The sequence below is a fragment of the Rhinolophus hipposideros genome, assembly GCF_964194185.1.
Source record: "Rhinolophus hipposideros genome assembly, chromosome: 18".
NCBI classification, from domain to species: Eukaryota; Metazoa; Chordata; class Mammalia; order Chiroptera; family Rhinolophidae; genus Rhinolophus; species Rhinolophus hipposideros.
This window is the reverse complement of record NC_138064.1, coordinates 8,021,568-8,033,687: the sequence shown is the minus strand read 5'-3', so window position 1 is coordinate 8,033,687 and position 12,120 is coordinate 8,021,568. Positions and strand designations below refer to the sequence as shown.

At 44.0% G+C, this 12,120-nt stretch overlaps 1 protein-coding gene across 1 annotated transcript in view; it reads right to left on the bottom strand.

Annotated features, from left to right (window-relative positions):
• AOAH (acyloxyacyl hydrolase) overlaps positions 1-12,120 on the bottom strand; it is a 136,072-nt gene that overhangs the window by 28,818 nt on the left and 95,134 nt on the right. Inside the window, exons 12-13 of the mRNA XM_081079479.1 lie at positions 4,807-4,843; positions 3,969-4,043 (exon numbers count right to left, since the gene is read on the bottom strand). Coding sequence (XP_080935605.1) covers positions 3,969-4,043; positions 4,807-4,843 — 112 coding nt within the window. The remainder of the gene's footprint in view (positions 1-3,968; positions 4,044-4,806; positions 4,844-12,120) is intronic.

Below are 12,120 nucleotides of genomic sequence, written 5' to 3'. Positions count from 1 at the left end.
TACGCCAGGGAACATAATGAGAGATAAGTCAATGCCCCACCGCTGTGCTCTCACACCTGTGAGGAACACACGGCCGGGCCTGGAATAGATAAAGAACCTGGCCCCGTGGGTGGCTCAGGGCCTGTCTTTGTCCTAATGAATTGTGTCTGATCATGCAAAATATGCCTAATGATTTGGGTACAGGGCTGTGATCATTTCATTACCCAGGCAAGTATTCCAGCCAGGTTTCACCTGGCTGACGCCAGAGAGAGGTGGCCCCTCGCAAGGAAGTGGAAAACGCGGAAAAACGTGCTGTGGAAAAAGTTTCCCAGAACCAGAGTGAAAGCCCCGAGACCTGTCATAAGCGAGTGCTCAGACCTGCTCGCTCACAGCTGGCATTTGAATTTTTGAAACACCCAGGTAATAGAATTAACACGTTTCTTCAGGCCAGCCAGTTGTAATCACATCACAGACCTCCCACCCAAAGCCCCCGAGGAAGCATCTTGACACAGCCTGGGAATGGAGTGGGGACTCCTGGGCCCATATTACCCCAAGCATAGAGATCCTGGTTCCCCTTACATGGCTGTGGCCTGGGTGGGAAACTCCTTATCTTTTCCTTGGCCACCAGGCCTCCACGGAGGAGGCTGGGAGAGGAAATTCCTCTGAGTAGCAGTTGTACCCTTTCCCTTGTCTGCTGGTTTTCTGCCATTTGATTGGGTAGAATGGGTTGTGTCTGGGCAGCCCCGGCTCCTTGCATCAGCACCTTGGCTGAATGCTTAATGCAGTGCTGATCAGCCATCTGAGGCGACTTCTGAAGCATTGGTATTGCAAAAAAAAAAAAAAAAAATACTCGGGGGCCGGGGCACACAAATAACCTATGTGGGGTGGTCCTGGCTCTCTCTTGTGTGAAAAGTATACAGTTTATAATTTCTAGGTCCACTATAAAAAAGGGAACCATGTCAATTTGTGTGGCTAGTGCTAGGTGCTTTTATAATGCAATTACATTTCCAGCAATGACGGTGTTTTTTTCAGGGCTGGCGTGTTGGGATGTTGGGGAAATGTTGTCACCACCCTTTATGATCTCAGGATCTGAAGGCCATTCCCATTTCCCATTGCTCCCCTGCTACCTAAGTTTCTGGAACGGTAGCTCACTCACATTTGCCCCATTTCCTGGAATTTTTCTCCTTCTGTATCACGCACATGCTTTCGTGGGCAATGATAGAAATGTCCAAGGAAGCTGGGTTAGCTTAGGCCGAATTGAATAGTTACAATGAGAAAGTGAGGTTTGTCTCTATTATGTTCTTTGTTTCTTGAATTTTAGACACTAAGAGCTGTCTTCTAATCATGACCTTCATTCATTTACCAAGTATTTACTGAATAACTACATGAATTTAGAGAATTGAGAGAGATACATATATGGGGTCTGACAATTAAGTTCGCGAACTCATCCTAGAAAAAGTGCTAATACCTCATTGCTGAATATCACTACGGTCACCTTCGAAGTACTCCCCTTGGGAAGCTGTGCACTGATGCCAGTGCCTAGTGCACCCTTCAAAGCCGTTTTGGAACTCTTTTTCTGGAATGGCCATCAGAGCTGTCATCGTATTACAGTTGATGCCTTGAATGTCATCAAAATGTCTTCCTTTCAGTGTTTCCTTTATCTTCAGGTAAAGAAAGAAGTCATTGGGGGCCAGATCAAGTGAGTAGGGAGGGTGTTCCAATACAGCTATTTGTTTCCTGGCTAAAAACTCTCTCCCAGACAGTGCCGTGTGAGCTGGTGCATTGTCGTGATGCAAGAGCCATGAATTGTTGGCGAAAAGTTCAGGGCATCTAACTTTTTCACGCAGTCTTTTCAGCACTTCCAAATAGTAAACTTGGTGAACTGTTTGTCCAGTTGGTACAAATTCACAGTGAATAATTCCTCTGATATAAAAAAAGGTTAGCAACAGCATTGCAACAAGTTCGGGAACTTAATTGTCAGACATCATCGTTGGCATTATTTCGGAAAGAGACAGCATCATCATCAAAAAAAAAAAAAAAAGAGAAAAGTCAAGCAAATATCCCCAAACTTGTTCCAGGATGGACTTATTACACAACTCATTTCTGGCGTGAGCTTTTTATGAAATCACTTGCTCATTTTGGGTTATCAACTCCACCTTGACGTTCTGGCAGATGGGGAGGTGTAGTTGCCATCTGTCTTTATTTTTCTACTCCCTCCACAGGACATTGCAAAGTGGGCATCACAGGGACATCCCACACTGCCAACTCCTTCTTTCACCCAAATGCTTGCTGCTTCTTTGCCCAGATCCTGGCAGGGGAGAGGCTGGCTCAGGTCTCAGGCTGATGGCTGCCTGCCCTTTGGCTCTTTGGAAAAGGAAAAGCAGGAGTGGACTGCTTTGTGAAAAGGTAAGCAGGTTCCACTGGAGAAGGTCAGCTCCAGGGATTTTTGGCTCTGGGAGTCAAAGCCTCTCTCTGCAGGTGTCCTTGACTCAGTGTGACAGTTTGTTCCTGTCCCCTCAGGGCTGATCTGACCCAGGTTCCATAAGCAGCTTGATGTCAAGGACTGTGGCTTCTTTGCCATTGTATCCCCGAGGCTGGCATGGTGCTTGGCACATCATAGGTGCTCAATACATACCACTGAATGCATAAAAGAAAGTAAATCAGGCACGTGTGGACTATAGAAAGAGCACTGAAGTTCATCAGGGAACGTGGTGTGGCTGTCAGCCTTGCTGCTCAAGACGGTGGAAGCAAGTGCCTTAACATTGGAGAAACTCAGCTTCCTCGTCTATAAAACGGGGACCATTGTACTGGCCTCTGAGGGCTGCTGTGGGGACGAGATGATATAGAGAGTGGGGTAGCTCTGGGCTCCTGGCAGGTTTCGGGGCTGTTTGCTCTTTACCAGAGAGTTCCAGGTGGTTTATCACCGAGGTTGAGACTTGGACCCAACGTGTAGCCTTGGCAAACTTGGGGTTCTGGGGGAAAGCAGGGAACAAGCTTGGGGAGTGCCAAGGCAGGGTCTGGCACATAAACGTCTCTGGATCACAGTGTGGTATCTCCTGACCCGAACTCACTTCCCTGCTAGGTCTACACCTCCTTCACTCTAAGTTGTAAGGCTCTCATGGAGGTGTACACGAGGGCAAGCACGGGTTAATAAGATTGAACTGGGAAGTAGGGAAAGCAAAGGGTGGGCAGTGAGCAGGACGGCCTGCTTCTAGCCCGACTTGGGGTGGGTCCAGCTCTGTCACTACTCAATTAATTGGGCAAGTCACGTGACTTCTCTTGGCTTTCCTTTCCTGTTTTCTAAAATGGTAGCTGGGTGGCTGGGTGGGGAGTTGTTCTAAAGCCAATGTCACCTTTTTTATTCTTTTTGGCCCTGATCACAAGACAGATGGCATTCACATGTGTAGCATATTCTTAGGGATATACACAGATTTTGAGAAACCTTCTAAACTGTTGTGGGAGAACTAAGGCATTCAACATTTTGAGATCACTACTGCTAGTAGCAGGTTAGCAAAACCACTTCCTTACCAGGGGCCATGGGCATGAATACGATTGGCCATGAATTATGTGCAGTTTCTTTGCAAGCGCTCTAAGTCTAGGGTGTCTCTGCCATGTGAGTAAGTATATGAAAATATGAATGAGGGAGCTGTTCTCCTGGGATAGCTGGGATTCTGCCTTATTTTATTGAAAAAGTCATGATTCTCCATCTTGGATTCTTGGATAGCAGGAGTATATTTCTCGTGATACCACTCAGAGCTGATCATGGCACACCCACTGGTGAATCAGAGTAAAGAATCCAGGGGTCAGATTTTTTAAAAAAGGATTTTTCAGCTTTACGGGTTGGATTCATTGATTTTGCATGTGTTTAGGACTTCTTCAGGTAGAGAAATTCAGTTCAACAGCAGGCTACTGTGACAGAGGGAAATGGAGTGGAGAAGAGGTGGAAACCCAGAGTCAGACAATTTTTGAAACCTTTCTCAGTAACTCACCCGCTGCAGACATCATTTCCAATCATGGCATATATGACGATGGCTGGATGGTCCAACAGCTCTTTCCTGGACAAACTGAGAATCCACAGACGGAATCGGAACGTCAAACACTTACAAACCTAGCTCTGTAACCCATGTCACAGGCTGGGCCTATGAAAGAATCTTTGTATGACCACCCTCTGGGTAACTTTTTGCTACTTTTCTTTCATTGTAGTATCACTGTTTCCATTCCCCCATCTTCTCTATGGTCTTTAACCCGCTTTCCCATCAGGGAAAGACCACCTAAAGGCGTAGAATTGAAAAGAGTGGATTGAAGTCTCCAGTAGGGGACATGCTACCACTTTCTTAGCATCTTTCACAGCTTTTGTCATCAATCGACACAGGTGAATTACCTGGGTTACTTATGTCCAGATTCAGAAGACCTCCTGACAATGGTGGGCCTGTGGTTAACTTTGAAAAATCAGGGGTTTCTCAAAGTTTCCGTTCTGAGCTACCCAGGGTCTTGCTTCTTAATTTTAAGTAAAAAATGAGCACAAAATTGTTTTCTCGTTCATAAAGCGGGAAAATGAAACACTCCTTTTTGTCTTTTTCAGATTCTTTGGCCCGATCTCAGTTTTATCCACGTCACATGCATTTTTATGATACTTCTTCAAGGCCTACGCAAGCTAATCACTTCCAGGGCTCACTGGCCCACCAAGTGATAATCTCCCAGTGTTTGCAAAGTGACTAACAAGGTACTGATGCTCAGTAGAAGTGGTTACACAACAGAGTTTTCATTCGTTTTTCAAAACGAGAAACCCAATTTAAAAACAGCTTCTTACATCTCTCTTCCACTTACCTTTCTATAAATCTCTCCAGGTTTTGGGAGGATGCACCTGAATAATTAAAATTAAGAAAATAATTAAAATTAGTGAGTTCAATTCAACACTGTCAGTATGAGAGTCTGATTGACTGAAATCATGGAGGAAGCATTAGTGTACAATCGGAGGTCGTCCACACCCTCAAGCTGATGGGAATAACTTCCCCTTGGAACTCTCCTTAATGGGTCTCATGTTAACTTGGCATTGTATTAACATAACCCCAAATTCTTTGGGCTCACAGGTCTCAAGAGATTTCCTAAATATGCATGAGTATGCTTTCTAGTAGCTGTGAGAAAAAGGTATCTATCTATCACCAGTGAGAGAACGCACCCAGAGGGAGGAGAGAACAGTAAAAAGGATCCTTTGAGAACTACCCATCTCCCTAGAGAGCCCCAGGAATCGCCTGCTGGCATTCCTGCTCACTACTGAGGTTCCTCCTGCTGGCTGTCCTGGGCAGGGTTCAGTGTGTAAAGTTGATACAACCCCTATAATGACATACATGACCCTCCTCCCTCATTGCTGCTACCACCTGTAATGTAGCTCTTACCTGAAAGTGGTATTGTTTGCATACTCATTTGATTGTAGATACTCTGTTAAGCACTTATGTTATTAGTTCATTTAGGCCTTAGCACAGCTGTGTGAGACAGGCACAGTAGGATCCCCATTTTATAGATGGGAAAACTAAGGCCCACTCAAGTGACTGGCTGAAAGCCACATAACTAATACTTTGTAGAACTGCAATTCAAACCCCCTCCCTTCTGCCTGCAATATTGAGCGCCGTGTGAAATTGCTTCTCTAGGCTGGAGCGAGAAAGAGTGAACCCAAGTGGGATTTTCTTGTCCCTTGGAGGCTGGTCTGCAGTAATAAGTGAGAAATCCTCCTCCGGTGGGTGGGGTAGCTCGAGGGACAAGGAAGAATCTCCAGTAACTTCTAGCCATAGAAGCAGGCACCTTTGACAACAGAGCCAGTCTATGTTCTTACAGATCCGCATGGGACAAGGGCAGTGCACTGCAGTGAGGGGCATGCTGGCACATGTTCCCTTGAAGCTGTGTGACCATGCGGTGACCGCCTTTGTCACATGCAACTAGATGCAAGCTGTATGGGCAGCGTTGATGCTCTCTTGGCTGATTCAGGAATGTTAGTACCTGACATCAATAATGCTTAATTACGTTTCTTTTTGATGGGGTAAAATATACAATGTATAAATGTTACCATTTTAGCCTGTTTTGAGTGTACAATTCAGTGGCATTAAACACGTTCACACTGTTGTGCAACCATCACCAGCATCCAGCTACAGAATTTTTCCAACATCCCCAATTGAAGGCTGGTACCCATGAGAGAATAACGCCCCATTCACCCCTCCCCAGCCTCTGATAACACCATTCTACTTTCTGCTTCTATAGATTTAACTATTTTAGGAACCTCATCTAGGTGGAATCATGCAATATTTGTCTTTTTGAGTCTGGCTTATTTCACTTAGCATGATGTTTTCAGAGTTCATCTATTGGGAGCATGTGTCAGAATTTCCTTCCTTTCAAAGTTGAATAATTACGTTCCATATTGTGTTTATCCATTCATCTGTTGATGGGCATTTGGGTTGTTTCCACCTTTTGGTTATAGTGAATCACGCTGCTATGAACACCAGTGTGGAAGGATTTGTTTAGGTTCCTACTTTCAGTTTTTTTAGGTATATACCTAATTGAAATTGCTGGACCATATGGTAATGCTGTTTAATCCTTTTGAGAAACCACCATGCTGTCTTTATTTCCTTTTTGCAGTGAGTCAGGATATTATTAAATATGCACACGAGCATATAAATTAAGAGTAGTCAATTCCTCTCAGCATGCCTGCGCTCATTCACCCTCTCCATTCATTTGCTGACCACCTACCATGTGCCTGACACACAGTAGGGAATGAACACTATACCTGAGGAGTAGCATTTGTGGGGTAGACACAAAATGGAGTTCTTATGCAAGGTTTAATGCAAAGCCAAGCCTGTGCTTGAAAGAGGAAAACCCAACATGATTTGAGCCTATGATCTCGGCTCAGAGAAGGTACCAGATTTTACAGTACCGAGTCCTAAATGTGGAGATTCAAAGTATTCCTGGGTGTGAGATGGCTCCCTATTGTTCTCCAGAGGGGTGAGAAGCAGGGCAGTGTTGCATGCTGGTATGGCACCCTACAACGGCGCGCTCAGCTTGCCAGCTGGGCTCTTCATTCAGTTCTAGCCTCAGGCTCTCAACTTCCCGTTTTCAGTAAGATATTAAATCAAGAGGTGTTTAATTCTCACTCTTTGATTGGCGTCTTAATGAGAAATGAAAAGTAATGAAAGCTCAAGCCGTGAGTTGGGGGAAAAGAAATGAAGGACAAGGTCAGGTCAATAATTTTTCTCGCTATCCAGAGAACACCTAGGAATTTGAGATTCAGGTCACCCACAGAGCTTGAGGAAAATGAAAATGAAAATCTGTCATGGCATGCCACATGGTCAGCCTCCCCCTGTGACACACTACCCACATGCCAGGACAAGGCAGGCCAATGGCGACCAGTTGTGGTGGATTTTCAAATAGCAATTACAAACATTCGCTCCAGGAGAGAGGAAGTGCCGACTCTTCTTTACCCAAATGTTTATTTTTTCTTCTTCGGGTGGCTATTCATCATATGAGCACAGAATTTTCTTTGCTCCAAAGTTGCACCTTCCAGGATTTCCATTTCCTTTCGGAAATGGCAGTTTTATGTAATTAGTTTCTGTGATTGCCACCTCACTTTCTCTTCTTAATTCTCTTTTCCTGTTCTGCTATTCTTTTGCCAGGCCCATCAACATTTTCTGTCTCTCTCCCTCCCAGCCTCTATTGTCTTTCTTCTCCAGCATATGGACTTCTTCTCAGCCACCGATTTTGCTGTGGCTGCTGCTAGCATTACAGAAAATACTTAGACGCAGTCGGAACTAGAAGATGTAAGCAGGAAAGATAGCTCCTAGACTGTGGGGTGTGATAAAACAAGGTGTGCCTTTAAAGAACTGGCACTACTCTTTAGAGGTTCGTGCTCTGGTCTCTACATTTATAGCTCAGAGAAACGTCAAAGGTTTGATTATGAAATAGGGGCATTGCATTTATTTGCCGTGGTGGTTCAATGAAGAGTCTACCTGTCCCTAATTAAAGAAAGAAGAGGGTCTTAACTGGCCATCAGTGTCTGAATTCTGGCTCATCCAATCCCTTTGGAATAAGGCATAGTGCATTATAGGAACAGAGGAAAGGTTTGACAGAATCTCAGCATTGGCTCTCCTTGTGTAAATAAGTCTCGGCTTACATCTTCTCTGCTGGTCAGCGGGGAGCACAGCAGCAAGCACTTCCTGTTCTGTGCACTCAAGTCAACTGGTAAGATACTTTTGAAGATCTTCTCCTGAGTTTATTACTTCCGTGCCTGGCTCAGAGTAGGTGCTCAGTCTCCAATTCTTTATGGAGAGAGATGGGGGCATATTTAAGTATAAATCTTCAAAAATTAAGTAATTCATTAGTTTGGTAACATTTATTAAGTACTTACTATGTGCCAGGCATTGTGATAGATGCTGGGAACATATATGTAAATAGAAAAGACATAGTTCGTGTTCTTATGAAGCTTAGAGTTATTAAACAAGGAATGAACTTGGCGTGTTGGGGATTCGGAGGACCCCTGAAGAAGTGTTGTCAAGCTGAGTACTCAAAATAGTTGTTTCCTTTCTTAGAGCCCCAGGATAGGAACTTGTTAATTAGTTCCCAATAAAACGCCTGATGCTTTTTACACACAACTCAGAAACCAATCTCTAGTTTTCCTATTACCATCTTTGTTACAATTATCTGAATAGGACAATGGCAGATACAGGTTTTGAGTTGTGAAGCTTATAGAATTTGGGGGATCCTTTGTAAGGAAAAGAACGTAAAACCCAAAAATGAGACCTGATGTAAAGGAAAGCCAGAATGAAAAGAGACAAGGTCTTAACCAATTGGGATGAAATATCCCGGGCATTTTGGACATTATAGGACTCCAAGTCTTGTATTTTTGTCTTACCGTATTTCCTTGAAAATAAGACCTAACCGGAAAGTAAGCCCTAGCATGATTTTTCAGGATGACATCCCCTGAACAGAAGCCCTAATGCGTCTTTTGGAGCAAAAATTAATATAAGACCTGGTCTTATTTTTGGGGAAACAGTCAGCCTGGTTAGGTTCATTAGGTTCAAGTGTCAAGTTCTACCCAGCCTTCTGCGAAGTTGTAACTTTAACGTCAGTTCCATTTTCAAAGCCTGTGTAGTGTTATTTGTATTTGTCTCACGTCTGGGCCATTGAGTGCCCATCCTGGGACGTGGGCAGAGGACTGTGTCTGAGTTCAGGCCTCAGAATCTTGAGCATGCACTTGAGGAAAAGATCCACGCGCATGCGGCTCAGGAGTGAGCCCAGGAGTTCACAAACAAGTGTATGGGGCTGCTTTCCCCAGCTGATCCCGGTCCATGACCTCTCACCCGGGGACTTTCTGATTCCCTGCACTCCTCTCTTTGGTCCTAAAGCCCCAACTTTCATTCTCCCACCCTCCTTTTTCTGTCCCACCCTCCTTTTGCTTGTCACAAATATATTTACAATAGGACCTAGCTCTGGGAGGACAGAGTGAGAAAATAAGCAATGGTGGGGTTTGCTTGCTCCCCCCTCCTAGGACCATAGCTCTTCCAATGGGAGAGGCGGTCTCCTATCCCCATCAGAATTTTAGGCATCTGCAAGCCCCCACTAGAACTGAATCGCTGCCAGGAGACCTCTTTCCCACTTCTAGAGTATGAGCTACATGTTTTATTCTGACAATGTCTCTGTGTCACTGTCCACTTCTGGGTTTTGGGCAGCGCTGTGTCTGGTCTCAGGAGATAGCAGAGGATACGTAAACGCTAACCTCACTGCTGGTTTGGTGGTACTCCTAATTCAGGTTTTCTTCTTCAACCAACCTGCCACTGTTTACTTTCCAGAGATCCTCCAATACTTGCTCCATGTATCCTGTGCAGGCTTCATAGCTGCCTTCAGTGGGACAGACGGGGGAAGTATGCTTACTCTACTGTACCCGGAACCAGAAACCGTTATAGAAACCAGAAAGCATTATACAGACTATAAAAAGTTCATGGAAAATATGTCACACATCGACCTAAAATAAATCTAATAATGTTACTTAACATTAATCAGATTTAAAATAATGCAGATTTTGCTTGTATTTTCATATTTCAGGAAGCATTTTGAAGAGCATGATTTGTATAATCCAGTTAAAAAAAATCTGCCATGAGAAATTTAAATTCCTTCTTTTCTCTAAAAATGTTTGCTTGTAATAGGCAGAAACATTCAGACTGAGATACTGACCTTGAACTCCGAATAGTGGGTGCTTAATAATTGTTGTGACACTTGCTGGTGATGTTTCTACTACTGAAAATGCTTTCAAATTCATAAGTGGTTCTGAATTTCTGTGACAAACTAGGAAAATGATTCTCCCAACCACATATTTGTAAAAGACTGTAATACCTTCCCAGGGTCTCTCTGCTCCTCTCAAAGCGGCCATAGCTTCCAAGTAGCCTTCGGCCATGCTGAAGTCTCTCCCTCTTCCCCAAAGACGATATTGCCCTCGGAGCCTCTGTGCACTGAGTCACCATCTCCCTATGCTTTTTGGATTTCTAGTTCATCCTGCAGGGTTCTCTGCTCAGATGTACCTTTTCTGGGAAGTTTTGCTCCTCATTCTCGCGGCAGAGTTAAATCTCTCACTTCCAGAGACCTCAGCTTACCTCTGTATTAGTGTCATTTTACAAGCCCGTAACTCTGTCCTTATTTGTCTTTCTTTCCCATGTAGCTTTGATCTCCTTGAAGACAGGGACTTTGTCTTGTTCATCTTTCTATTTTTAGCATGCATTGCAATATTGGAGGGGAACCAGAGGGAGTGGTGGGGGCAAAACCAAGTGGAAAACGAGAGGAAGGAAAGTAGAAGAGAAGACCAGAGGTAAAAGGCACATCCCAGGATGCTTTGGAGCTGATAACAAACCAGCAAGTTCATTTATCAACACACATAGCAGTGAGCTTTCCCCATGGTATCCCTTATCTCAAGCCCCAAACAAAAGGGATCTATTGAAAAGAGAGCCCCCCCCCCCACCTCCCACCCAGGACATCAGGAGCCCTTGCCATTGACAATTATGTGAAAAAAAGTGTCAAATATTTGCCTCTGAATTTGCCCTGTGCAGGTGTGCAGACTCAAGAGGTACAGGATGAAACTCTTGACCTAACAAGAATCTAAAACACACAGTCTTCAAACCGCAATGGTTTGTCAGGTGCCCTCCTCCTAGCTGAAGGAGTTGCATGGAACAAGGAGAATCTGCAAGGGTTAGCGTAGATAAATGCTAGGAAATGCTTCCACTTGGATTGGAATGTCTCTGTTATTTTGTGATTCCTTGAAACTGAAAGCCTGGAACATATTAAAAATAGAAATAAGGCCCCCTAATAAAAGGAGGGAAATATGTTCTTTGACGTGAAATGTGTCACATTGAAATGTTTCTATTTCAAAAGTTTCTGCTGTCATTAGCATTGTACCTTTGAGATATAGTTGGTCCTTAAGAGAAATAGCAAGCCTTGATGTCTGCAGGCATTGAGTGTATCTGTAAATATACGATTCTTGTCTTTTAGATCGAGCGTCTCAGACACTTTCATATACTGGCCTGAAGTTTGCCCTTTTTCTTCCAGTTTCTCCAGCTCTTCAGATTCTCTCCCATTCTCTTTGGTTTAACCAAAGCCCAAAGACGAGAACCAGCAAGATGAAGTTTTTTTGGGGGTGTGGAAACTAGAAGTTAAGGGGTTCAAGATCAAATTTGGTTTGCAGCAAGAGGAGTAGGAGGGGGTTTGGGTAGGAGAGGCTGCAAACACATGTACTTCAGCGAAGTGTAAAAATTCTCCATATATATATATATATATATATATATATATATATATATATATATATATATATATGTATATATATATATATATACTTTCAGTTAATAACTGCTCCCAGTACGTGAGTGAGCATAAGGGGGGAACGAACAGGGGCGACCACTCATGGTATGGATGGATGATTGGGCCCCAGAAAAACCATGCTCTTAAGCACTTTTGACTTTCTGAAAACAGAACAACCGCAAACAGGTGTTTATACCAAGGTTTTGCTAAAGTTGCAAAAACAAAATGAGTAAGGCTGCCAGTGCACAAGAAGCTCTATTCCAAGCTAGTAAAGTGTTTGGAAAGTGCAAAGAGATCCCATACGCCCATCCGAGTGCC